The 26,769-nt window shown below is 54.7% G+C and overlaps 2 protein-coding genes across 2 annotated transcripts in view; both read left to right on the top strand.

Moving 5' to 3' along the window:
* The first annotated feature begins 1,483 nt into the window (after nucleotides 1-1,483).
* ELAC2 (elaC ribonuclease Z 2) lies at nucleotides 1,484-15,802 on the top strand. Its single transcript, XM_086473503.1, has 24 exons — nucleotides 1,484-1,749; nucleotides 1,829-1,879; nucleotides 1,962-2,032; nucleotides 2,738-2,802; nucleotides 3,476-3,533; nucleotides 4,044-4,112; nucleotides 4,638-4,793; nucleotides 5,297-5,355; nucleotides 6,051-6,109; nucleotides 6,198-6,270; nucleotides 7,298-7,410; nucleotides 8,053-8,151; nucleotides 8,365-8,503; nucleotides 8,582-8,667; nucleotides 9,739-9,848; nucleotides 10,635-10,731; nucleotides 11,171-11,309; nucleotides 11,986-12,024; nucleotides 12,206-12,315; nucleotides 12,781-12,880; nucleotides 12,961-13,081; nucleotides 13,278-13,356; nucleotides 14,093-14,237; nucleotides 14,941-15,802. Exons 1-24 carry the CDS (start codon nucleotides 1,484-1,486, stop codon nucleotides 15,181-15,183), a joined length of 2,547 nt encoding a protein of 848 aa, XP_086329629.1. The 3' UTR covers nucleotides 15,184-15,802.
* Nucleotides 15,803-16,498: 696 nt separating this feature from the next.
* DNAH9 (dynein axonemal heavy chain 9) overlaps nucleotides 16,499-26,769 on the top strand; it is a 204,454-nt gene continuing 194,183 nt past the window's right edge. Inside the window, exons 1-7 of the mRNA XM_086473546.1 lie at nucleotides 16,499-16,521; nucleotides 16,750-17,107; nucleotides 17,186-17,443; nucleotides 20,133-20,329; nucleotides 23,045-23,203; nucleotides 23,984-24,114; nucleotides 26,442-26,653. Of these exons, the coding sequence (XP_086329672.1) occupies nucleotides 16,499-16,521; nucleotides 16,750-17,107; nucleotides 17,186-17,443; nucleotides 20,133-20,329; nucleotides 23,045-23,203; nucleotides 23,984-24,114; nucleotides 26,442-26,653 (1,338 nt within the window). The remainder of the gene's footprint in view (nucleotides 16,522-16,749; nucleotides 17,108-17,185; nucleotides 17,444-20,132; nucleotides 20,330-23,044; nucleotides 23,204-23,983; nucleotides 24,115-26,441; nucleotides 26,654-26,769) is intronic.

The raw sequence follows: 26,769 nt of genomic DNA, 5'->3' as shown, positions 1-26,769 counted from the left end.
AGGGGCAGGAATGCACGGATAGAGCATTCACCTTCAGAAAACTTCAACTTTTACTGGGAAGCAATTTGAGATCCAAACTGATGTTTCCCTTCCTACGTGGCTACAGGGAGCAGAGCCAAGTGCTGTGAGCGAGCTTTAGGCCGCAGGACTGTAACGTGTAAAACATGCGTGAACAGAGTTGCTATTCAAAGGAACAAACCTTTTATTTCATCCAGAAGTGGGGAAAACCAGGAAAAAATACCGTGCTAATTTGAGCTATTGTGTGAGGAGATGGGAGTCAGAAGAAGGAGAAAGGGTAAGTGAGTTACAGATTTGAAGAAAGACTGACAGAACAGATGTAAACAGCCATGGCAAGATCTGGAGGTTTGGACAGGTCCCCACTCAAAGCGCTTGCTTGGATCACTGGAAAAGGACAGGAAGAGCATTGGCACTAAGAATAAAGGGAGACAGTGTTTGGAAAGCAAAGCACTGAGGAAGATAAGGTTTGCCTTTGGAAGTAAGGAAGAGAAGGGATATTGATGATTAGGATTGTTTATCTTGGGGTACTCTCGTTACAGTAAAATTTAGTGGTTCTTTTTGAAGCAAACAGAAAGCCCAAGAGAACTCAGCGGGGTTTAGAGAGCTCAAAAATAAACAGAGCTGTGACCTGGATCATCCAGTATTTGTAAACAGGCCCTGAACAAGGCTCATATGGAAAAGGAGCTCGTGAGCAATGGGGAAACGGTGAAGAGGAGACGGGAAAATCACAGGGTAATTTGGGATCAGAGCGACCCTGGGAGGTCCAAGCCGCTGCTCACAGCTGGGTCAGCTCCGAGCTCAAACCAGGGTCCTCAGGGCTTCACCCAGCCCGGCCCTGACAACCTCCAAGGAGAGGGACTGCGCAGCCCGGCCGGGGACCTGCCCCAGGGTCCCACGGGGCTTTCCTGTCGGCATCGCCTGCATTTGAACTTGCTGCTTCTCCTCCTCCTGACACGCTGTGACGAGCCCAGCTCCGGCTCCTCCACGGCCTCCTCCCCGCAGGTACCGCCGAGCCACCAGGCCCCACCAGGCCCCACCAGGCCCCACCAGGCCCCCTCGCCCACGGCCCAGCCCCGCAGGCCCCGACAGGCCCCGTCACGACAGTCGCGGAAGGAGCTGCAGCGGGTTCGGGCCGGGCCCCGGCGGCAGCGGGGCGGACCCGGCGCGGCCGGTGAACCGGGGGTCACTGGGCACGGCCGTTGCTAGGCAACCCGCGGGGCGCCGCTACGCACCGCCCCCTCAGGCTACCTGCCGGCAGGGACGTTCCGATTGGGTAAGCCCCGTCACGTGAAGGCGGACGGTGGCCGGGCCGGGCCCGAACGCGGTGCCTCAGGGGCGGGTCGGCTGGAGCGGCCTCTCGCTTCTCATTCGTTCGCCCGCATCACGTGGCGAGGGGCGCCGCTGAAGCCGCTGCGCGTCTATTGGCGGCGGGCGGCGCGCGGCGGGGGCGGGGAGACGCGCGCGGATGTGGGCCCTGGCGCGGGCGCTGTCGCCGGTCCTCGCCCTTGCGCGGCGGCGGCGGCCGGTGGCGGGCGCGGCCATGGCCGAGGGCTCCTCGGCGGCGCGGCCGGCGCGGCGGCCCAAGGACGTGCCGCGGCACGTGTGGGCCCGCGAGCGGCGGCGGAGCGCGGGCACGGGCCTGGCCGGGCCCAACACCGTCTACGTGCAGGTGGTGGCGGCCGGGAGCCGCGACGCGGGCGCCGCCGTCTACGTCTTCTCCGAGTTCAACCGGTGAGTGTGAGGCCGCGGGAACGGCCCGCCGGGGCCGGGGCGCCCCGTCCAGGCCTGCCCTCACGCCCCTTCCCCTCAGGTATCTCTTCAACTGCGGCGAGGGTACGCAGCGGGCCATGCAGGAGCACAAGTAAGTGGGGGCCACCGGGGGGGCCGCCCCGGGGCCGCAGCGGTCCCCGCTCACCCCCGCCCACCCCTATCTCGCCTCTCAGGCTGAAGATCTCCCACCTGGACAGCATCTTCCTCAGCCGGGTGGCCTGGGCCAACGTCGGTGGGCTGCCAGGTGAGTGGGGGCCTGGCTGGCGGCCCGGCACTGGTTCTGCTCTAAGGCCCAGCCGCAGGCAGCAGTGCTCTAGGCCAGAGGTGGCTGCTTGGGAAGGGCCCGGTGGGTGTGTGGGGTCTTTTATGCAGGCGTGGAGTGGGGGAAGGCGCTGCAGAGTGGCTGCGTTGCACGTGGGGCTCTGCGGTGCCTCCAGCTGCGCCGAGCTGCAGCCACGGGGTGGGAGAGGCTCTGCCTCCCCAGTGTGCGTGGCGTCATCCTCCCCGAATCTGCTAGAGCAGAAGGTGTTGCCAGTGTTGCACTGCCAGCAGGGAGCCATTTGTGAATCGGACTAATCTGGGCTCAGAGGGATCTACAGAGGTTTCTGGCCCACCCCTGTCCTCAAAGCCAGGTGAGACAGAACAGATCGCTTAGGATCTTGTCCATTAAAATTCTGGGAATCTCCAAGAAAGGAGGAGGTTAACGATCTGTTCAGATAACTTGCTCCACATTGTGACTATCCAGATTTGTAGATATTTTCTTTATCTGCAGAGATAAGTGACTTGTTGAAACTGCCACAAGGCCGAGGCAAAACTGAGTTTGGGTCTGAGTTCAGTTCTGGCCTTCGTGGAAAGGCCGGCGCTCCTGAGCGCTGGGAGGGATCTTCCTCGTGTGATCTACCAGCAGTCAGCGGGCCTGTGATAGAGCTGTTCCTCTGCTTGCTTTCAGGTATGATTCTCACCTTAAAGGCTATGGGGCTTCAGAGATGTGTTTTCCTAGGGCCACCGAAGCTGGTAAGTAGGGGAAGCTTGCGGGAGGGAGAGCAAACCCTTCAGACGTCAAAGCTTGCTTTGGGATTGTGAGAGCTGATGTCAAAGGAGTGAATTGGCAGACAGGTGTAAAATGCTGGTCTGAGTTCGTGCCAGCCCAAAGGTTCTGCCTGAAGGGTTGGCTTTAAAAAGCGAATCTCTTCGGTTACACACAGGGCAGCATCAGACTTCTGCTCCTTAAAGCTGTCTTGTCAGCTAATGTTCTGGTGAATCATGCTTTGGAAAAAGGGCATCCTTTGTTCTTGTGCCTGCTTTGTCCCTGTTCTCCTTTAACTGAAACTTGGTCTCTCATCTCCTGCTTGACGCAATCCTTGCCGACCTGATGCCGTGTTTAGGCTGAAAATTTCCAGTCCTCAGCATTGTTTCATTTCCTTGCAATATCTGCTGACTAATTCTGTTGATGGAAGGGATGGGGCGAGTGGTTCTTTATTTTCCTTTCTCTTTTGAAATGAGTCATGCCCACTGGAGGTGGGACACCTGCTCAGTGCTTTCTGGCTGGCTCTGTGCTGCCCAGTTGTTGCCTGACTGGGCCTTGAGCCTTTGACATCGCTGAATGAAAGTAACTGTAACTCCTGAAAGTGGTGCTTGTAATTGCACTGCTGGGGTCTGGCCTCCTGATACACTGTCTCTTTTCCAGCAAAACTACTTGAAAGCTATTCGACTCTTTCCTGGGCCCCTAAAAAGGATGGATTTAGGTACGTAGGTCAGTGGTGTGGGGGAATGTGAACTTGTAACTTCTTTTTGTTTCAGCTGTAGCCAAGGTTGCATTGACCAGTAACAGCTTCGAATAAATGCCTCTGGTTTAGATCCACTCAAAGAACATTTTAAACATTTGTTTTGATCTGACACACTGTTCAAATCCCTCACGAGAACTGCCTGGAAGAAAAGCAGTGCTTCCAGCTCTGTTCCTGGTAGGCCCCGGCCAGTCTGACAGCAGGCAGTTTGGCTTTAGAGCACTGTAAAGGCAATTGGCTTCCAGAGCCTGCCAGTGAGCTTGCTCACCGTGGTATCGTGGACTACTCTTTGTGGATGACGGGCTTTTACTTTACTTAATCATTGATCTTTGCAGTGGGGCAGGGAAGGGGAAGGGGGACGTTCAGCAGGTTTTGTTTATGAAAGAAAAAAGATACTTTCCTGATCCGAATTCTTGTGGAGCATGAATCTCCTCATGGGCTCGCTAATGGCAGTTTCTGCTCTCTTCCCAGCTGTGCAGCTGCACACGGAGCCTGAGTATAAGGACGAGACGATGACAGTCTGCCAGATACCTCTGACGGGTGAGCATGGACACGGCAGTCACGCGGGAGAGGCACTGCCTCAGTGAGCAGGCCTCAGGGGGTTAAAGGAGCGGCTTCGGTTTGCAAGCCTGAGTAAGGAGAGGTTTATGAATTTGCATGCTTCTGTCAGGAGAAAGATCTCTCAAAGCAACAAGACCTGCTGAGTCAGGGCCTGGGTTTGTTCCTTTGGATGTGGGTGTGCAGAATGACGTGTGGAACACCACTGGGTTCAGCTTAGCCAGCTGAAGGGTTTCCTTACTGCTGAGAACTGTGATGCTTGGAGAACAGGCACAGACTTGACAGAGTTTAGCAGTTTTGAGAGAATCTGAAGGACCTGGATGACGGATGGCTCCTGGAATAAGTGACTGGAGTATGTGCAAGTGCAGGTCAGGCTGGGGGGAGGAGTTCTGTGTTCTGGTGCAGTTTAAACCTGCCTGTCATGGAAGAGGGAACACTGCTCATGCTTTTCCAATCTGTCCCTTTTGACTGAGTGATCTTTGTCTGGTTTTGTTGGATTTGTGACAGGAAAACGACTAGCTGCCGAAAGTACGTTGCCTCAGAGTCCTGGAGCTTCAGCCCAAGGGGGAAATAGCCCGAAACGGGACACAGGGCCTGGATCCCCAAGAGCTGCGCAGCAAAGCTTGGAGGTGGACAAGGAAAAAGAAAGCCCAAAGAAAACAGGTGAAAAAAATGGCATGACCTTTTTAACTTTAATGAACTAATGCCAAATTAAGGATATGCATTTGTCCTCTGAGCTGTTTGCTCTCTGGAAGTGAGGTCTGTAGTGAAGCTCAGCAGCAGGATTACACGGAGGAGAATCAGTTCTGGTACTTTGGAAGTTGGGGCGGAGCTAACAAGGCCTAGAAATCGGATGTGATTTGTACTTGGGGTGTGATTATTCCTTGTAGTAGTTTACCCCTGGCTGGAGTGGGTGCTCCAGCCTCTGTAATTTCATTACAAGTGGATGTTGGGGTTGATTACTTTTCAGTCCCGGGTTTTATTTTGGTTTCTTGTAGCTGAAACTACGGGCTCTGGCCTGAGGTGCTTGTAATACTTTTCTGCTGGGCTCCAAGCTGGCTGGATGATGTTGTTGCGGTTAATGCTTTAGTACCCACTGACACGTTTTGGCTTCAAGAAAAATGATAGTCAGTGATGATTCTGAGGAGTTTTGCTTTCTTTTACAGGTGGTGAACAGAAGTGTGCAAGCAGACAGCCCGATCTGGTGATGGCTTTCCTGTGTAAAGTAAGCTTGTACACAGAGATCTCTACATCAATGCAGAATAGACTGTGGAATAGAGCAGGGTGTTTCAGTTGGAAGGGACCTGCAACGATCACCGAGTCCAACTGCCTGACTGCTTCAGGGCTGACCAAGAGCTAAAGCACATTGATGAGGGTGTTGACCAAATGCCTCAAACTGACAGGCTTGGGGCATTGGCCACCTCGCTAGGAAGCCTGTTCCAGGGTTTGACCACCCTCTCTGTAAAGAAATGCTTCCTAATGTCGTTAGGACGTTTCATTTTGATGAATAGATTTATCTGGAGATAGCATTTTCCAGCAGGACTTGGTAATTTTGTAATTCTGCTTTTCAAAGGTCAGAGTAACTGTGGCATGAGTAGGGATTTTTAGAAGCTAGAGACGTTTTTTTAGAAGTGCTCTTTATAGAGCAGCCAATTAAGAGTATTCAGGTTCCATTCTTGCTTAATGCTTGCAGAAGGGAAGTCTGTCCTGCTTCCTTGGCTAAAGAGGGGAGCAAGAAGCAGCAGCATGACCTTGGAAAGCAGAAAGTCTAGTAAAAACTTTTTGGGCATAAATCAGACCAGTGGCCATGGAACTGAAAAGAATGGCTTGTGGGGAAACACTTATGCTGGAAGTATGTGGATCTTGTTTTCTGTCTCTCTTTATTCGGCTGATAATTCTGTTTTATTTAACTCTTTCCAGATTCACCCAAAGAAGGGAAAATTCCTGGCAGCTAAAGCACAGGAGCTGGGCCTGCCAGTGTGAGTACAAGGTCCCAGCCTGGCGGATGGGGCAACACCAGGCATGTTGATGTTGGCAAGCTAAATATTTTTATGACCTTGTTTTCAGGGGAACTCCAGCCATTCTTCCCATAATTACAGCTCTCAAAAACGGGGAGAGCATCACTTTCGAAGGCAGAGAGGTAAGATGTATCTGTGCTTTCTGCTGTGGCTTTGCCGTCCTCCCGCCTTCGCTGGCTCCCAGGGTGACAATCTTTCTGTGCAGAGCATTTTCCCTACCAATAGGCATTGGGACATGTTTGGATTTGGGTTGTTTTTTATGCCTGTTCTTGAGGCATGGGTGGATGATCGTTGTCCCCTCATCCCTGCCGAGAGGCTGGCGTGGGTTTTGCTGGTTTTGCGCTTTGAGTGGCTGCTTCTGGTTAGTGACTGGTCCCTGTTGCAGCCACCAGTTGTTGCTGAATGTGGCTCTCGTGGGGGCATGTCTGGGGCTGGTGCAGGAGTGTGGTTAGGAAAGTGCCCTCTGAAATGAGTTCATCTGAGGGTACAGCTGTGTGTCTGCTATTGGTCAGAGCTTCTTCACCTCCCCTTCCCAAAGCTGATGCAGGTCTGGGAGTGAACTAGTAGAGTTGTTCCCCGCGTGCTTTACACCTGGGGTTTGATCACCTGTGTAGCTGTCACTCCGGCCTCACTCTATTTGCACCTCTTGGACCGAAGGAATTCAGTGGCTCTTGTGCAGAGAGTCTTAATCTCTCAAAGGCTAGTCCAAAGTGAGAGGCAGAGCCAGCTCTGGGCCATGTCCAGATGATCTGTAAGTGAAGATTCTAACCTGGGAGATAGGATAGGCCTATCTCTGCGTCATAAGAATTTCACAAAGACTTTTTACTTAAGCACACTTGTGCTACCATCTGAATTTGCCGTGGGAACCTAGAAGCTGCTAAAATGCCCTTCCTTACACTGGGTTGTGGTTTGCTCTGAGGCTGGGATTTACGCAGCAAGATGCAAACTTGGGTGATGAGAGCGTAAAGGGAACAAGCACTGCCCTGGCTGGGCGTGCTGAGCACTGGGAGCGCCTGCGCGGAGCTGCCCGCTGGGGGCTGGCTGCCGGAGCCGCTGCCGGAGGAGCTGGGCGTAACGCAGCAGGAAGGGCCGCCCGCGTGGCTTCATGGCTTGATGGTGGGTGATCTCTGTCTGTCTGTCTGCCTGCAGCTCTTTCCTGAAGAGCTGTGCACCCCTACTGATCCTGGCCCCGTGTTCATTGTGCTGGAGTGTCCTGACGAGGGCTTTGTGGATGCCATCTGCGAAAACGAGACCTTCCGAAGGTAGCGGGCCTGGGCGGCCTGGAGCGTTTGGGGGAAGGCATCTGTGCTGAGCTTTGCCAGAGAGAAGATCTTATTTTGTTCGAGATGTGTTGGTTCTTGTGGCTGATGTCTGAGCTGTTTGGCGCTGTTAAGGAGCTAGAGGTGCAAGAAAGGCCCTGGTGGTGCGTTTTGAGCCTCTTGGGAAAGCTGGGCCTGTGCAGGAGCTGTGGGTTCTGTAACTGTGACAGGCCTGTCTTCCCTCGGGGGCCTCCAGCGAAGAACTGGGCACTGGTGTCTTGCTGGGGAGCAGTGTAGAGACTGCTGCTTCCCTCTGTGGTGAAGCCTGGGCTACCTGTAACGTATCCGTAGGGCTTGTGCAGAAGCCTTCTGAAAGGTCTGCAGATGTTATTGCCCGTGGAGGAGAGGGACTGCCCTGGCGGGGGGAGCAGAGGTGTCGGCAAGTGGCGGGCTGGAGCCTCGTGCCGCCTTGTGCCTGCTGCCGTGGGGAGCCTGGAGCTCCTGGGCTGCGCTCCTCAGAGCTGTGCTCTGCCTGCCTGGGGGGGCATCTCTGGCCGCACCGAGATGGGGCAGGGGAGGGGGTGCCAAGGTGATGGGAGGCTGAAGCACAAGTATTCCTTCTGCATTTACCTGAATGTGCCCCAGGTACCAGGAGGGAGTTCCTGAGAACCGGGTGGCCTTGGTTATTCACATGACTCCGGAGTCAGTGCTGCGAGACAGCCGCTACCAGCAGTGGCTGGAAAGGTAGGCGACCTTCTGAGGGCTTGGTTTCGTGCTGCTGTTGGGAGCCGCGTGTTCTTATGGTGCAGATGTTTTTCCCTGGAGTAGAACTAGCTCTTAGGTGGCAGCAGGGCTCTGCTGGCTCAGACGAGGTTCTAGCTGGTGGCTCAGGTGTGCACATATGCCCTACTCTAACGTGGGGCTGAAGCTGTTGTGCATTTTATTGTCCTCCTGCAGATTTGGGCCTGGGACTCAGCACTTGGTGCTCAATGAGAGCTCCTCTGCAGTGCACAACCCACGCAGCTACAAGATCCAAACTCAGCTGAACCTCATCCACCCAGAGATCTTCCCTCTGCTCACCACTTACCAGAGCAAGGTAGGCCAGGCCCTGCTGGCCTGTGTACCTTGTGCCTCTGAGCAAAGAACGTGTTTACCGTCACACTTCCCCCTGTAGGAAGAAGAGGCCGTGTGTCGCGTGCCCATCGTGCGAGGAGAGTGCCTCCTGAAATACCACTTCAGACCACAGCAGGAGTGGCAGAGGTCAGTGGGAATCCTTGACTTAGCAGTTCTGGGGCGTTGGCTTGAAGCAGCTTTCCAGCGTGAGGCTGCTGAGGGAGGACGGTACGTCGCCGTCCTTCGCAGACTCTTACTGGCCGCCGTGCGGGGGCAGCTGCCAAGCTACCAGCTGTGTCTGCAGGGTTGTGTCCCTGTCCCTGAAAGCCTCAGACGAGGTGTAGGACACGGATGAGTGAACCACTGAAAGCACCACCTGGCCAGTGGTTTGGGGTGTGTTTCTGCCCCTCGCTCTTGTGGCATCGTGTGCCCCTCTGGCCTCTTCTTTGACCTCAGGCGCTGTGCACCTGGCCGTGGCTGTGGCAGAGCAGATGGTGGCAGGGAGAGGCTTTTGGGGGAGCCCAGTGAAAGTCTTGTCAGGCTTTCTGGGTCTTCAGATGGTGTCAGAGCTGAGAGTCTGAGGTGGTTAAACAGTTGCAGGCTTCTCCACTGGTGCTTGCTTTGGGAGCAAGTAGGTGAAGCTGTTCAATGAGTATCTGAAGGACAGGGCGCCACGTGGTGCAAGGGGATACCAGCTGGCGTGGCTCAAATTTCAGGCTCTGCTGGGCAGAATAGGAGGACCCAGATGCCAGGAAGAGTTTTAAATTTCTTTGCTTAAGGTGTCCGAAGGCCTGCGGTATTGCACATGCTCTGATGCAGGACCAGGACACAGGTCCCTCGTGCTTTTGAGTGGTGCCTGGAGCCCTTTTGGGTGGTTGTTCATCTTCCTGGAGTCTCCGTGCTGCCTTGCAGTGCCCTCTGGTGTCTGGCAGCTCTGGATCTGGACAGCACAGGGGAGCACGGTGCTATTCCAGGAGCTTCTCCAGTTTGCTGGAATGATTATTTCTGCGGCGTGGCTCAGCCCAACCAGGCCTTTTTGGCACACACTGCGCTCGTGGATGCATGTATCTTCCCCCACCCCTCAAAATGCAACTTGGAAGGTGATTTAACGCTCCGTTGTGAGGCTGCTTTGGCACAGTAATTTGGCGCTTTGCTCTGAAAAGTGCTGTTCTTCCGTTCCTGCCCTGCCCCATCCCGATACGTGGCTTGTTCTTGCAGAGACGCTGTGACTGTCTGCGATCACGATGCGTTTGTTGGTGAAGCCTTGGATCTCCCTGACTTCCAGACACGTGTGAAGGAGTGCAAAGAGAGCCTTTCTGCTGTACCAGGTAAGGGTCAGCAACCTGTCTCGGGTCAGTGTCATGGGAAGTACGAAGTCTTGGTGAGCCGCTGCTTTAGAGCCCGGACAAAGCTGTGAACGTGCCGTTTTCCTGCTGTCTGAGAAGTGCTCTGAAGTCCTCCCGGAGCTGTGCAGAGGACAGGATTAGCACAAACCAAGTCAGCCCATTTCTGCTGGATTTGCGCAGTCTTGTGCTTCCGGCTCTCTAAAGCTGCTGGGTTTGGGGACCGAGCGCTGCTGGGGGCAACTGGAGACAAAGCTTCTCGGAGCTGACCGGAGCTCTGCTCCTGGTGAAAGCTCTCGCAGCAGCCGCAGCGCAAGGCCCTATGTCTGGGGGATGTCTCGCTCTGGAACCGGCTCCCTGTGGGGCGCCCGCCTCTGAATTCCAGTTGTCCTCTTGGCAGGGAGGCTTTCATGGTGCGGCACAGCACCACTCGCTCGCTGTCTGGATCCTGATTCTGGGGAGAGTCAGGGCACCATAGAACAGGAGTCAGGTCCCTCTTGAACCGCCAGCTCTGTCACGGGCAGCGAGCAGAGTCCTCGTTTGCCTGCCTTTGGATACGCCGTTATGCATCGTGATGTGTTTTCTTGGTAGTGCTTGTTCTGTTTTCTGTCCTCCCTCGAAACCTTGCTGCTGTAGGAAGGCCAGCGGCTGAGGGAGGCAAAAATGAATGTGCTGGACTTGTAGACTCTGGAGTTACTAGTTGTTGAACTAAATGGCGTCTGACTGGACAGTATGTGGATAACTACACATCCTTGTTGTCTGTTTCTGCAGAAAATGCAGGTGCTTATCCGGAAATTGTGTTCTTGGGTACGGGATCTGCAATCCCAATGAAAATCAGAAATGTCAGCTCCACTCTGGTAAATACCAGGTAAATCCCAGTGTCGCGCATTCTGCTTGGAGAGGCTCAATGTCTCAGGAGGGTGTTGCCCAAGGGCTGCTTTGACCAATGCGTTGATGACACGGGCAGAGCGCCCCTGTTGTGGAGTCTGTAGGGCTTCAGTGTCAGGCACCTGTCTCTCTGTAGGTGGGTGGGGGAGACTTGAGAGCCACCTGTAAGGCCAGACATTTAATGTCTTCACTCATTTTACCATCTGCCCCACGGGTGCATCCAGCATCAACACAAGACCAGAATGAGCTATGCAGACAGAACAGTCTTTCTAAAGCCTTGGCTAGTAGGACTGCAGTAGCATTTAGAGGTAGCACTGACAGCTCTCTGCCTTCCAACCCAAAAGATCCCCCTCCCTGAACAGGCCCTGGTCAGAGCTCGTACAGTGTCTGCTAAATGTCTTGGTCTCTTGTCTTGCCAGCTCTACCCGATCCCTGCTCTTGGACTGTGGAGAAGGAACGTTTGGACAGCTCTGTCGCCACTACGGAGAGCGAGTTGACCACGTGCTGTGTAACATCGTGGCTGTGTTTGTGTCTCACATGCATACGGACCATCATTCGGTAGGTTGAGTGGGCTGGAGGGAGAAGGGTTCTGGGCAGGCCTGCTCTGCTGGCTGGGGTTCAGAGGGAGCTGCAGCTGATGGGTGTAGGCAGCCCTCCTGTTAGGGCTGCCCTTCCCTTCTGTGTTCCCCAGCCACCGCTGAATCCGTGTTTCTCATCCCCTCTCCCTTCCTGTTAGGGCTCCCTGTGGACCTGCAAGGATCATCCAGAGTTGTGATTGGATTTTTAAAAATTTTTTATTTTTTTTAGCAGTGTCCAACCCAGCTTCCTGCAGCGCTTTGCAGTGAATAGGCCCAGAAGGACCAGTTGGTCTATTCTGGCTTGGGCCTGATCGGGGCAGGCTGTTTGCTGGTCTGCTGACTTGTGTCTGGAAACCACCCTGGGGCTCGGGTGGTGGGCAGAGAGTTTCTACTCTCCACCCTTCTTCTGGGAGGAGCAGACACAGCAGCACTGGGAAGGGCTGAGGGGCTTGTGTTGTGGGCTGCTGGCCACCAGCTTGGGGCGTAAGCAGCGCCAGTGCTACAGCAGCTCAGCAGGTTGCAGCTGTGGGAAAAGCAGTAGTCCTGGCTGCAGGGTTTCCAAACACTGCAGCTTGCTGAGCTGCGGTAGCACTGCTGCCACGTACGCCCCAGGCAGTGCTGACTGCAGCTTGCTGTCTTGTTCTTTCCCTTTTCAGGGGCTGCTGAACATCCTGATGGAGAGGCGGAGAGCTTTTGTAAGTAGTGCTGTTGTTTCCCTCCCTCTGAACCTGCCTTGGAGTGAGGGGAGGGGAACTTGCGAGTAGTGGAAAAGCGCCGTCGTTTCCCTAGGTGTTTCTTCTCTCTGATTTGGTGTATACCTAGTACTGATATTTTTTTAATTATTATTTCCCCGCCCCCCTTGCCTTTGCTTTCCAGGCAGCCCTTGGTCAGGCTTTCGTCCCTCTGTTTCTGGTAGCACCTGAACAGATCATGCCTTGGCTACACGAGTACCACAACCACTGTGAAGAGATTCTCGGAGACATCAAGTGAGTGTTCTCTGTGTAATGTGGAGAAATGTCCTTGCTGGGTCCTTATTCCAGGCAAACTACTGTCATCCATTCCCCCACCCCTTCGCTGAAGGTGGCTCTGACTCCTTCCACTATGTATAGAATTAGGATGTGCAGTTTGCAAACGGGAGGATAGGGTGTGTTACTCGGTTGTGCTACTTAAGAGGCTTACATGCAGGCTTTGCTTTTCCTTAGGAAAGGGGAGTTGGACAAAAGTCTTCAAAAAAGGTTCCTGGAAAGGAGAGTATTTGACAATGGGGAAAAAGTGGATGGATGAGTTACTGGGGCACTGGATAGAGAAAGCAAGGGGAAAACAGATGGGTGCACAAAAATGTCTTTTTTTTTGTAAGGTGTTGAACTGAGGAGGACAAACAGGCTGCTTAAAGATAAGATCAGGTTTTACCTTGTACCATCCTTCGTTCTCTCTTCTCCCCTCCCTCACAGAATGATTACTTCCCAGTCTCTTGTGAAAGGCTGTGAGAACAACAAACCTAAAGCCAAATGGTTTGTCAGCTCTCTGTTAGAGAGCTACGGCTTGGCTGAGGTAAGCTCGTGAGCTGGCAGGGGCAGTTGCTATGAGGGGCAAGAGGGAACCTGAGGTCTAACACTTGTGTCCTTGTTCAGTTTCAGACTTGTGAAGTCCAGCACTGTAAAAACGCTTTTGCGTGTTCAATGGTCCACAAATCTGGCTGGAAAGTAGTCTATTCTGGTGACACAATGCCCTGCATGGCCTTAGTAGAAATGGGTAGGTGACACAAACTGCTTGAAGAGTCCCGTGGAGAAAGGTCTCAAACTGTTAAGTGTCCCAGGTGGGCATCCCCAAACCCTTGGTGCTATGCCTGCAGCGCAACGGGGGGCTGAGGCGGGGAAATGCGAGTTTGTGGAGGTGGTTGGACTAGTGTCTGTTCAACTGAAGGCTGAATATAGGATTCTTTACACAGGTAAAAATGCCACCCTGCTGATCCATGAAGCAACGTTGGAAGATGGCATGGAAAAAGAAGCTATAGAGAAGACGCACAGGTGGGGTGTGTTCTGCTGTCTGTCGCTGTTAGGAAGGCAAAGGTGTGTTTTGTCCTTGGAGCTGGTGGTGAAGGGCTTGAGCCCTCGAGATGGTTCTGGGGTGCGTAGAGCTCTTCAGCACTAAAAGTGGTGTGTTGCTCATTGCACCAGCTCTGTAACCCCCACAGCTCTTGAGCGTCCCCGAAGAGAAGTGGGGAAAGCTGCTAAGCAGAAGCTCTACAAACAGACTATCCCAAAGGAAGGGCCCTCTGCTTGATCGTATTGTAGGACAAAGCTCAGGAGGCACAAGAGTCACCTTACCCCCGCAGCTGACTGCGGTTCAGACCGAGTGCTGCATCCAGCATCAGTGGGGAGACCCGAGAGCAGCTTCTTGGAATTACAGGAGCTACAGCGCAAGAGAGCTGGACTTGCTGGCGCTGCTGGGACAAGGAGTAAGCCCCTGTCCCCAGTTTGTGGAGCTCTTAGATGCAGAGCTCCCAGTAGTCACAGCTGCTGTCCTGCACTCGGTGTCGTTTGGGATCAGAGGCTTGTCACCGGCGCAGGCTGCCAGCGGGAGAGGTGCCTGGGTCTGCCTCCGAGAGCGGGGACGCCTCGTGCTCGGGAAGCGTTAGGCAGTGTCTAGTGCTGGGCGGTGGCCTGATGTGACCTTGGGCGCGAAGCAGCCTGCTCTGCTCGCTCCGAGTAGGGCAGCGCTAGCCTGGCTGTGCGTGACCAGGGTGCACGGTTGGTTTTGCAGCACGACCTCCCAGGCGATTCAGACGGGGATGGAGATGAACGCCGCGTTCATCATGCTCAATCACTTCAGCCAGAGGTACGCCAAGATCCCGCTGTTCAGCGAAGACTTCAGTGAGAAAGTTGGAATTGCGTTCGACCACATGAGGGTGAGTTGGGAACTTTGGGCCAGGCTGTGGGAAAGGCTTTTGGTGTCGCTTTGGGATGGCTGCTCGTGAATTAAATTCTCCCCTTGGAATGTATCGATACACCATTTCCTTCTGAGGAGCAATCTCCTCTGAAACAGCTCCTCCTACTGCTGGCAGCAGACAGCACCGGCAGGAGGAAAGGGTGGCACAGTGAGACGGGTGCTGATGGCTCTTGAGAACAGCAGCCCACTCCTAGCATCCTGGGTGCTCGTCTCGCGTCACCTCTGCTCTGCGCACGTTGCTCCCAGCTGTAAACCTGATTTTGCTTCCATTCCCACTCCCTGCTCACTTGGTGTGCTAATGGCTTTCTGCAAAAGATGTCCAGGAGCCAAAAGCTGCTGTTGTTGGGTCGAACAGAGCCGTAGCGGGGAGAACAGCTCACCAATCAATCAAAACTTGTACAGCGTTGATTTATCGTGAAGAAAATGTAAATCCCTTGGGATATGGGGTCTGTGGGCTGACTGCTCCGGGGCTGAAAACAAGGACCTGCCCGCTAGCGTTGATGCAGGAGAAAAGGGTCAGGGAGGGCAGGGCTCCTCTGTGCTGGGTGCTGCGCAGAGGAAGAGATGCTGCCCTGCCATCGGAACGGGCGGAAGACGTGGGGGGAGCAAGGCAAACAAAAGGCAGTTCTCACGCAGGTGCTCCTCTGCTTGGTGTATTTCAGGTACGCTTTGGTGACTTTCCGACCATCCCGAAGCTGATCCCGCCTCTGAAGGCTTTGTTTGCGGATGACATAGTAGAAATGGAGGAGCGGAAGGAGAAACGGGAGATGCGGCTGCTGAAGGAGACCGCTGTAGTCTTGGACAAACTGGCTGGGGGCGAGAACAAGGAGGCGCCGCGCCAGAAGCGGAAACCAGCCAAGAACCATCAGGAACTACCAAACAAGAAGCTTAAAACAGTGAACTGAAAGAACCAAGGCTGAGAACGCTCTGCTCTGGAAGAGGTGCCTTGCTCTCTGCAGGCCCTGGGAGCGCGCAGTGCCACAGGCACCACGGGAAAAGGGGCTGGCCTCAGCGTCGGGGTTTGCCTGGTCACCGGTGGGTCTCGGCGAGCTGAAGCTGCCAAGCGCCCTGTTGTCAGCGCAGGTCCTTGGGGCGACAGCATCTGCCCGTATGGTTCCTGTTCTAGGTCTCACCAGTCCGTCTGTCATTTTGCTTTTAGCTGGAAGCTCTTCTCTCTGAACTGTTTTAATTTTGGTTTTATGCTACAAGATAGTGGTGATGTGACAGCAGCAGTTGTGACTTTGCAAGAGATCAGGTTTGAGAAGCCCTGGAGGGGCTGTGCGTTCACCAGGATAGTGCAGGCAGGTCTCTGGGTTGTGAGGAATGTAACTAGGTATCAGAACCCGGATCATAGGAGGAAATGTCACAATAAAATGGGACCCAAGTAACTTGCAGGTTAAATTACGGATGTGAATGCTGCTCTGTTCCCATTTTATTTTGGTTTTCTCAGCTGATTTTTTTTTTTTTGTTAAAATCAGTTTTCCAAAACCTTTATTTAGAGTCTGAATAAACCACTCAACTGAGTGACCTTGGTTGGCTGTTGGTGTAAAGCATTGGTGTAAAGACCAAGATCTCACCTGGGTGCCGGAGCCTCATGCCTGTTCTGGTGGTGTTTTGTGCCATCAAAATGGTATCTGCCTCTGTTACCCTACAGCCACGAGGTTGTGGGTTCAAGCTGGTAACATCTGGGGGTGGGTTTTGAATAGCTGTAGGACAGACAATGGAGAGCTTCCTCAAGCAGATGCCAGTTCTGGGTGCAGGGGCCAGGGAGGCTGGCAAAGGTGGTGGATGGGGCAAAGTCTGCGGTTAAGAGTGGTTTTGGGCTTTCTCAGGGCCTGCCTTGCTTCGTCCCTTACCTGTTCTGCAGCTGTATGGGTGTGGAAGCAGAGGCCTGGGAGCTTTGTCCTGCTTCAGTTAAGGAAGGTTGAGGGGTGAGGTGTTCTCACTGCGAGGGCTGTGTTCAATCCAACGGCGGCAGCTTTTGGCTCCTGGATGTCTTTTGCAGAAAGCCGTTACAGCAGTACCCTCTCATTTTCAAAGGCACTGGGGCCCTGAGTGCTGCCCAGAAACCACCAGCACGTATTAAAGATTTAAGACTTCATTGTAAGGTGATGGAAAATTAAACCACCACCTGGCGGTAAAGCATGGTTTCGCCTGTTTTAACAGGTGATTATCTGTTCTTTGGTATTATGCTCGTCTAGAGCAGAAACTGGGTGATTGATGCAGCTGGGTGCTACGGAAAGGTCTGGGGGGCTTTAAGAATAGCAGGGCCCAGGGAAAGACTGAGCCAGTCCTTGCTCTGGCCCAGGTGTGAATGGGATCCCGTTGGGGTGCCCGGGGGAGAGCGTGGTTACTGTTGGGGGGGGGACACACACACAAGCAGCCCCTGGACTGCGCAGGATCCCCTTCATAGACGTGAAGAAGGGTCTTTCCTGTAGAAAATCAGGAACTGCTTCTCGGTGTTACTGCAGTGCACGCACAGCACCCGAGCTGCGGCGCCAGCGGGGTGATGCCAGCGCGGGGCTGCTGAAAAACGGGCAGGGAGCGGGGGGGGGGGTGTGTGTGTGGTGGGTGGCTGTGTGTGTGCGGGAGGGGGGGGTCGGCACTTCTGCTGGGGACCCCGCGCTGTGCCGCGGGAGAGCAAAACCGGGCAGCGCGGCGGGGGAGCCCCGAGGAGCCGCGTGGCCCGGGCGAGCCGGGGCCGCCTTCCGGCGGGACACCGGGGGCGGCTCCTCGGGGCTCCCCCGCCCCGGCCGGCGTCCCCCGGGCAACGGCGGCTCCTCCCCGCAAACACCCGCCGGTGCCGGCCCGATGGAGGAGGAGGAGGAGGCGGCGGCGGCGGCGGCGGCGGCGGGCTGCGGGCGGCTGGGGCGGTGCGCGGCGCGGGGGCTGGGGGTGCCGGCGGAGCGCTGGGCGCGCTGGGCGGGCGGCGGGGCGGCGGGGCCGCTGCTGCGGGACTTCCTGCGGGGCGCGGCGGGGCCGGCGCTGCTGGCGTGGCGGGGCCCCGCCGGGGAGCTGGCGCTGGGGCCGCCGCCGCCGCCGCCCGCCGCCGCCCGCCCCAAGGCCCTCTTCTTCCTCCGGGCCCCCGGCGCCGCCCCCGCCGAGCTGCTCTGCGGGGACCTGCCCGCCGACGCCCTGCGGCACTTCGCCGCCCTCGTGGAGGAGGTAAGGCCCGGGCGGCCCCGGGCCCTTCGGTCCGCAGCCCTGGCACGGGTGGGTACCGCCGGGCCGAGCGGGGGACCGGGCGCTGCCCCTCGCACGCGGCCGCGGGGAAGATGTCCGCCCCCGGCAAACGGGCTCCTTGGCCTCCCTCCTGCCTCTGCTGGCGCGCTCCTGCCCTCAGCCCGGCCCTTCGCAGCACCTCCTGGCCCACGGGGGTCTTTGGAACGGGTTTAGATCCCGACCCGTGTCAGTGCTGGGCCCGCCGGGTGGCGGTGGCCTCGTGGGCCTCGCCCACGTTACAGAATCACGGGGCGGTAGGTGATGGAACGGGCAGAGCCGGTGGCCCAGGGTGGTGTCCAGGGGACTTTTGAGTTTCCCTAAGGACGGAGACTCCACAACCTCCCTGGGCAACCCGTGCCGGTGCTCGGTTACCCTCACAGGGAAAAAGTGTTTCCTGATGTTCGGGAAGAGCCTCCTGTAGTTCAGTGCCCGGTTACCTCAGGTGGGCTGATGTCTTCTCAAAGGGACCCTCAAGAGGTTCGAGTGCTTTCTCTTTCCTGTGTTAGCAGCCTGAACCAGGCAGCCTTGCCCCACTTTACTCCTCATGGCCCCTGACCTGGAGAAGTCTCAGCGGTGAGGCTGTAGTCAGAAAGTAGAGGAGCTGCTCAATTTGAGAAGTTCTGGTAGTGCTGTTGGTACCTTAAGATGGTGACCGATTGGATTCCCAAGAGCAGGCTGCCAGACTGGTTATCTTGGTTTTGTGGGATAACACGTTAGGTACACGGGGAGCTTTTGTTTTGAGGTGTTTGATGAGCCCCACGGTCTTGGTAAGTCTGCACAAACAGCGTTTTTTCATCGCAGCTCTGTTTGTAGATGATGGCAGGTAGCGTATGATAGGAACTGTAAACACCATCTGCTGCAGGGAGATTTTGGGGTAGGAACACTTAAGCAAATCCTGTTAGATCCTGCTTTTTGGCTGCCTTCAGCGTTTGAGATTGTGCATCCTGACTGCGTGTTTGCAGGCTTTTCTCTCCCCCCTGAGCAGACAGGAGTGGTATTTCCACAGGGAGCAGATCGTGCCTGGGTTTGGTCCCACTTTCCTCTCAAACTTCACTTCAAGGAGAACGGAGAGGTGGTGCCGGGTCAGGAGGACAGGGTGGGTCTGCACGAAGGTGAAAAAGATTGTGAATTTCCTGAGATGGGGGGCGGGCGCTGGGCTGCCCGCTGCACGAGCACTTCTTGCAGAGTCTTTTGTCAGGGGTTTTTAGGACAGTCTTAGAAGAATTTGTCCAGTGAAAGAAAGAGTTTATGTCAAACTTTGTGGATCATTTAGGACACTGGGAATAGACGCACCAAAACGGTGTCTTTATTCAGTGAGGGAGCACAGCTGAGCTGCGGATCACAGCTGGGGCGACCTTGTCTGCTTGTCACACGGAACCCTTGTGATGGCTGAAGGGAGCACGCCTCTGCTCTGTGGGGCTGGGCGGTCATCGTGAGTCCAGTCACCGTTTTAGCAATCAAAAAGAAATTGAACAGCGATCATTTGACTGGTTGCAACATCGCTAGCAGTAGCAGTCCACATGATCTAAGGAATAGAGGCAAGTCTTGCGAGTAGCGTAGCTAAAACTGCTGAAGGTGAACTCGGCAGCGTGTGCCTGTGTTTGCTGGGGTTGTGCTCCCCCTTCCCACGGCTCCCTGGGCACGAAGGTTGCTCCTGCTGGTCTTCCTCAAGTCTGCAGTGCCAGCCACGGTTACAAAGGATCTTCAGCATCCTGGTAGGGCACTGTGGTGGGGCCGGGCTGCTTCATTCCTTTTCAGTTTTGAACACCTTTAGCCTCCCCCGAGCCTGGTAACACAAAGGGCTGTGTGTCCCCAGGGACAACCTGGCTTTGTCAGGCTGTTGCCAAAGGCTGGTCCCAGAGCGGAGCCAGCCCAGGGTGGGTGACAGACGCTGTGTTGCTATCACAGCTCAAACAAGCCAAAAGCAGCTCAGGTCCAGGCAAGCCCAGACCGGCCCCAAGACTCCCACGCTGTTGGGTCAGCACAAACCCTGGAAACTTTCACTGAGAAAGAAAAAAGTTGTATGTAGTGGTCTGCAGCTTTGGAAAATAACCTAAAAAGTGGCTGTGCTCAAGACCTGCAGTGCAGTTGGGATGGGGACCCAGGTAGCCCTCACCACCAGCAGAACCCAGGAGGTACCAGAAGACCTTCCCTTTCAGCGCGCTGCGGGTTGCTGTCAAGGGACAGCCTGTGGGTTCAGCCCAGCCCTGCTAAGTCTTGGAAGGCTGCCTGAAGCCCGTGCCCCTGCCTGCCTCCCCTGCCTACTGGCAGCGAAATGGGGGGCAAGCACCAGGAGGTGTGAGGGCAAGGAGACAAGAGCCCTGTGGAGTTGTCTCTAGTTGCAGGTTGGAGAAGCTGGGAGAGCCCAAGGACAGGGCTGCTCGCTTTGTCTGCTGGTTTCCCTTCTCAGCTGCTCGGATTCGGGGGAGAGAGTGTATTAGTATATAGAGTGGGCCTGTGGAAAGGCCCCCTTGTCATCATCTGCCCTTGTTTCACATGGGCAGGGAACTGCTTGAGACAGCAACGAGTATGAGTCTCCAGGCTTGGCCAAGCAGCACCTCAGACCCTGATGGCCTGTCCGTTTCCTGCAGCACTTTTTTTCTCCATCGCTTTTTCATGATTCCTGCTGTAGGTGATTGTGCCCATCCTGACGAACCAGAAGAACCATCAGGGATGGCCACAAGTAGTGTCACAAGATATCGTACGTCACGTCCACAGCCTAAAAAGTACTGTTTTCAAGGTTGTTGGCAAAGTAAAGGGCAAGACCTTGCTGCCTCTTCCAGATGGATTGGAGAGAATGGAGGACATTGATCTGGCAAACGAGAAATGGTGAGTACAACCCCTTGCTCTCCACTGGATTTTCTCCTCCTGAGGCACGCTCTGTGTCTTCTGGGATCCCCCTCCTCAGTCATGGGGACTCTTCTTGCTCCCTGTCATCTGCTGCTCATCCAGACTGCCAAGATGGGTGTATTTTGCTTTACCTGCTCTATAACTTGTAGGCTTTGCCTCTGGGGACTCTGCAATAGTACAGGCAGGAAAAGCTCAGAATTTCAAAGGCATGTGGGCACACAGAGTAGTAATGATCCACTGCTCAGATCAGTGAGGAAGGAAACCCAAACCCTGTGGGCAAAGCCTTTTCTCTTTTCCTGATGCCACTGAATGGGAAGGCAGAATTCTCTCTTTTTCTGGCTGCAGTCTTCAGGAGAAGGCAGAGGAGGAGCAGGAGGACCCTTAGCAGGAACCCCACAGTGTCTTGGTTTGAAAGACAGGTGTCTGCTGAGGAAGGCAGGAGCCTCCCTTGAAATGGAGAATGCAACCCCCTTCCCTCCAAATTATTATAATTTTGAAATTAACGGGCCTTCAGGCAAAGATATGGGGAATAGGAATAACAGTTCTTTACTAATATGTATATATATATAACACAAGGCAGGGGGAAAAAAAAACAACCCCCTGGTTTACACTGACAGAGTCAGGAATACAACCTGACACCCTGTTAGGGTGGCAGTAGCAGTCCGATAAGATGCTGGCTGCAGTCCTCCTGAAGCGATGGATGTAGTTCTGTGGACGCAGCGATCAGGTAAAAGAGTCTGGTCTTCCTCCGAAGGTCCAGTGGTAGGTAGGTAGCTCTTGTCCTCTGGAACTCCAGTGTCGGGGGGGGGGGGGAACTCCTCTGGGAATCCAGTGGCAGAAGGCTGCTAGGGTGTTGGAGATCTCCGTTTTTATTTGGCATGGACTGCTTGGCTCCTTCCCCCCGGGCGGAGCATCTCACAATGGGATGGGGAGTCGTGAGGCAGTTCCTTGATGGGCCATGAACAGGAGATAGCCCAGGAGGGAGTTACCGATGGGTCAGGCGATAAGGCATTGTTGTGCCCATTGACAGGAGATAGTCCAGAGGGGGGAGGCAGGGAGCACCGCCCCACCTGGTCTCAACAGCTCCTGAAGATGGTAATGGAATACTTTTTTTTCTTTTGGCACATTTTACACTGTAACCCAGGACACACAGGAACACCCTCTCTTCAGTAAACCTTCCCCCTTTATAGTGACCATGACATTAGGGTATGGGCTAGACCTGTAGCTCACTCAGGTCAGCTGCCCTGGCTGACTTGAGCCTGCCTAGCATGGCTGGGCTGGGATTCTATTCCAGCCAAACCAGGACAGGCTTGTGCTCCAGACCCTTCACCAGCTCCGTTGCCCTTCTCTGGACATGCCTCAGCACCTCAATGTCCTTCTTGTAGTGAAGGGCCCAAAACTGCACCCAGCGTTCGAGGGGCAGCCTCACCAGCGTTGAGCACAGGGGCACGATCCCCTCCCTGCTCCTGCTGGCCACCCCATGGCTGACACAGGCCAGGATGCTGTTGGCCTTCTTGCCCACCTGGGCACACGGCCGGCTCATGTCCAGCCGGCTGTCGACCAGCACCCCCAGGGCCTTTCCCGCCGGGCAGCTCTCCAGCCACTCCTCCCCAGCCTGCAGCGCTGCGTGGGGTTGGTGTGACCCGAGGGCAGGACCCGGCACTTGGCCTGGTTGAACCTCGTACAACTGACCTCAGCCCGTCGATCCAGCCTGGCCAGGTCCCTCTGCAAACCCTCCCTACCCTCGAGCAGATCAACACTCCCACCTAACTTGGTGTCCTCTGCAAACCTACTAAGGGTGCACTCGATCCCCTCCTCCATATCGCTGGGCAGCCATGGGAGGCTGAGTGCCATCTGCAGCTGGTCTTTATCCTGCAAGATGTCCAGTAGCTGAGGAACCCCCGTCCTTTGCTAGCTGATGCATCTGGCAGAACGCTCGCATTGCAGCTGGGGGGGAACTTCCACCCTGGTTCTCCCAAGAAGCCAGGTTGGTGCCCAGAGTCGGGGGTGGAAGGAGTTTGACTGTTGCAGTGCTGTAAGCCTGCCCCAGTCCGAAATAAGCCAGTCTGGAAGGTCCATAGAGGCAGATGTGTTTGCACGTCGTGTCATAGTCATGTCTGGGCTGCACGCCTGCACCTGTGGGACGTCAGAAGATGAATTAGTGAGTGCAGTGGAATTAATCACTCCCCAGACAGGATGGGGTCTGGGTGGGATTGTGTAAATTACTGTTTCCGAGACAGTGGGGTGACCTGTCCTCAACACACCAGCCCACTTTGTGTAGCTGCTCTCTGAATTAAGCAAGTTAATGACTGTGGGGACTCAGGAAGAACAGTACGGGGAGAAATAACCGTATGGCTCTCCGGGTCAGACCCTGAACCCAAATGAATCTGATGCAGCAGTGACTGGCTGTGCAGAGAGGTGGCGGCCGGCTCTTCTTTTCCACCGTTCATTTTCTAAACGATGCGTTGCCCACACTGCTGCAGACCTTCATCCGTTTTCTCCAGGGTGTAATACCTGTATTAAAACAATGGCGAAGTCTTACGGGTTTTGCTTGTTTTCTGGTTTTGAAATGTGAAGCTAGACTGTAATCTGTAAAATCCAGCTGCCTGTGGGGTCATTTGAAGTAGATCCAACTGAGCGAATGCACATCAACAACTGGAAAGCAAAGTTAGCCGTGTGGTCTGTTTCCTGCAGCCTGAAGCTGATAGACAAATCTCTTGTACATGCCACTGAGTCGGCCATCATAGACTGGAGCTACCAGATCCAGGCAGTGCTGAAGAAGGAGTCTTCAGAGCCTCTCCTGCAAGGCAGCAACCCTAACCCAAAGGTGGAACTGGAGTTCTGGAAGAACAGGTACCCTGGGCAGCCTGGCCAGGGCACGGTGGTCACTGGCAGCGGTTTTGGGTGGAGGGAGAGTGCTGGTGACAGACAGAGCTGCTACTTCTATGCGTTGGGAAGAGCAGGCTGCCTCAGGTTCATGTAAAAACTTGAGCTAAGGAAAATTGCTCCCTCACATAAAATAACCGTGATCTGCAAAGTGTCTGGGAGGTCACAGGGCGGCTGGCCGTGTTTTAACTTAGCCCCAGTGCAGGGGCTACACCTCAAGGGAATTTTTGTTGGAAATGCTCTTTCCATCACTGTTCATTAGGAACGAGCCACAGGAGTAAGAGCTGGTGGACACCTTCTGCAAGGCCTTCTGGAAACGGTGCACCTCATCTGGCTGCTGTTCATCTGCTGATGCCAGAGGGTGTTTAGATGCCCAAGAGCCAGGGAGCAGAATTTCCTCCTGCTCTTTGGAAACCTTTGTGCCGTGTTGGTTTGGGCTGACTGGGGGCAAAGCCCTGCCCTCTGGAGAGCTGTCGTGAATGCCCGCAGAAACACCTGATGGCTTCTTTCAGCAGAGTCCTGCCCATAGCAGAGCTGCTGTCACGCTGAGCCCCATCACCGTCTGTCTGTCCTGCAGGGTTTGTCCGTGCCTCCTGCAGGATCTTCCTCCCGTTTCCTTTCACGATTGGGACTCAGTCCCTGTGTAGCTGGAGGAAATCCTGAATCAGGCCCAGGGGAAGTGGATGGTGTGGGGGGAAAACTGATGCTGCCTCAAGGTGGGCTTGTAACATGTCTTGGTTGCTGTAGGTGTGATGACCTGGAAGGCATTTACAGTCAACTGAGAATGAGGAAGGTCAGGAACGTGGTGGAGGTGCTGGAGAGAGTCGAGAGCAGCTACATCCCAGCCTTCAAAGCCATGCTCATGGATGTGGAGGCAGGTGAGATGCTGGGGCAGCTTCACCATGGCGCTGACTTCTGGCCTTTGTTCACAGCCTGGTGTTACTGGTTTCAAGCCCAGTGTGGCTATAATGGCTCTGGTCATTCAGAGTTTGCTGTGACCGTGGGGACTGCAGTCTTGTTTCGGGCCCTGTCCTTGGTTCGTGGCATGAAACTGGGCTGCTTGTGCTTGATCTGATGCTTTTGTTTCCAGGCTGTGACTTTTGAGCCAGGTCCTTCCCAAAGGCCACGGTGAGTGGATCTGGGAATTCACTCTGCTGTAATAAAGCATTTGCGTTAATCCAGCAGGACTCACCCCAAATTTAAACAGCTCCTCTGGTGTCAGTCTGCAGGTTTGGGGGTTCAGCATGACTGGGCAGATCTTGTAGCTAATTGAAACTACTTCGTTAGACTGCTTTTTCCCAGGTTTTGGCCACTGCAGCCCCAACCTCTTGCTGAAGGCGCAGCATTTTGCACTTTAGGATGAGGAACTTTGAGCATGAGGGTTTCAAGGGCTCTGATGAAAGCAGGCAGGTATTGTCACCTGTGTCACACGAGAGGAAAGCAGGGTCAGTTGTGCAGAAATCCAGGCAGAGCTGGGCAGAGACAGAGCTCTGCCTCCTGCATGGCAGCGATGTGGTGGGGAGGTCTGTGACGTGCGGAAGGGCTGCAGCGCGGGGGGTGAGCGGGATGCGCGGGAGCGCAGCCTCCTGTCTCCCTCGTCTGTCCACAGCCCCGTCCAGTACCGTCCTCCCAGGGTTGCAAGGTCTGGCCGGCCCGCAGCTCTCCTGGCCTCCTCGTCAGGGAGAGGTTGTGGCAAGGATGCCGGTGGGGAGGGTGACCTGTAGGTGGTGGTCTGCACCAGCAGATCTGCCTTCTCCTCCCCGTTATTTTGCCGGTCTGGCACGAAGCAGTAAGACTAAGAGAGCTTTGGGCAGTAAACCGACAGGATTGCGTTTCCCAGTTTAGGGAATTAAAGAGGTTTGGTTTTTTTTTTCATTCATAAGAAGACTTTTTAAGGAAGGATTCTTTTTTGCCTGTAGGTGAAGCAAAATTCTACCTTAAAAAATGCAGCTTTCTTGAATCAAGCATCATCTCTTTTTCTGGTCAACTTTGCTTAGGGGAGTTCAGTCCAGCCAAAGGAAACACTGCAGATTCCCCTCTGTAGCGAAGAGCAGTGTAGTCCTGCTGCTCTGTCCCCTGTAGACCAACACGGCTGACCCTTCATGTCCATCTTCAATCCAGCTTCTTTTTGGCAGGACACCACCGTTCAGGCTTGTGTAGCTATGTACATGCTGACGGATAACGCTGGTCTTCACCCCTTCACGTGGAAACCTTGAGCCTATTAAGGGTCTGTGTCACACTACACTGTACAATTTAGAGAAACACCCCTTGTATAAGGAGCCAAGAGTTCATTGTCAGACGGATTAATGCTTTAAGGGTCTAATCAAAATACAACAGATAATTGGTTTTAATCCGGTTACAGCAATACTAACCCTAATTGGATGATTTGGACCACAGTTGTTAATTTCTGTTACAACACAGTTCAGGTTTTTATGCACTTGCTTTTCGGTCTCTGCCCCTTTCCCTGTTGTTGGCCCTCCCTGCTGATGTGGTGGTGTGGTTTTTGTCTGTCTGCTTTGCTGGGAGAGCAGCGTTGATGGTGGGAGTTTCTTCTTTCTTGGTCCTGGGTTTTGGGGGTTATTTTAATATGCATTCAAGCACTTCTGTCACTTCTCTTCTTGTTGGTCCGCATTAACTGCCCGACAATCACCTGGTTTTGTGGATGTTTGCACTCTGGGATAATTCTTCAGGGCAGAACCACACAGCTGTACAAAGCTAAGCTGAACCTTTCAACTAGTTGGGCACTAGTTAACCATGCTGTGGACAGGTTTGCAGGTACAGGCAAGACAAGTGGGTCTGTGGTCATCTGCCCACTGGCAAGGGGCTGCTGTAGCCACCCTGAGCTGAAATGAGCTCAGGCCAAGCCCTGTGATGCTGTACAGCAAGGCCTGTAGCCTGCTCACAGCACTGTATTTTTGGTGCTGCCGAGTGAGTTTCCCGCGGTTGTGGGCTCAGCTCAGGTTCTGCACAAAGCCCTGTCCCTTGCCCTCGGGTCAGTTTATTTCCTGTTCTGGTTAGTGCCGTGGGTGAGACGTGTTCAGGGGTGAGCAATCTTCAGCACGCACGTAGGTGAGTGTGCGTTGTGCTTCTCCGGGCTGTTTTCCCAGGCACCTTTCCATCCAGTGAGGTGAGGCCAGCATCCAGCTCATGACCCACCACACCACAGTCTGGTGGATCTTACCGCTTCTTCTGTCTCTTAACACAGCTTTGGCCGAAGCTCAGGACATTCACCTGCACCTGACACCCCTCAGGCGCTACTTGGAGGACATAGAGAAGGTTGAGTTCAGAGAGGTGAAGCCTTTCCTGGTCCCTCTGCTCCACGTGGTGTGTTTGATCTGGGTCACTTCCAAGCACTACAACGTCCCCGTGCGGATAGTCGTCCTGCTCCAGGAAATCTGCAACCTCCTCATTCAGCAGGTGTGTGGCTGTGATGCCGGTGTTTGCCAAGGGAAGATTTTTTTATGCAAGTCACCTCTCTCCTCCTCCCCCTGTCCTTCCCTGTGATTCTTAACTTGAGAGGTAGGTTCAAATGT

The sequence above is a fragment of the Leptosomus discolor genome, chromosome 15 (genome assembly GCF_034619465.1).
Source record: "Leptosomus discolor isolate bLepDis1 chromosome 15, bLepDis1.hap2, whole genome shotgun sequence".
In the NCBI taxonomy this organism is placed as follows: Eukaryota; Metazoa; Chordata; class Aves; order Leptosomiformes; family Leptosomidae; genus Leptosomus; species Leptosomus discolor.
The sequence above is the reverse complement of the archived record's forward strand: the minus strand, read 5'-3'. Positions and strand labels throughout refer to the sequence as shown.

Excerpts from the sequence above, each read along its gene's own strand:
- ELAC2 (XM_086473503.1), top strand. The coding sequence starts at position 1,484 with ATGTGGGCCCTGGCGCGGGCGCTGTCGCCGGTCCTCGCCCTTGCGCGG. Across the intron at positions 12,025-12,205 it reads TGGAGAGGCGGAGAGCTTTT|GCAGCCCTTGGTCAGGCTTT; the intron begins GTAAGTAGTGCT and ends TTTGCTTTCCAG. Across the intron at positions 12,881-12,960 it reads AGAGCTACGGCTTGGCTGAG|TTTCAGACTTGTGAAGTCCA; the intron begins GTAAGCTCGTGA and ends GTCCTTGTTCAG.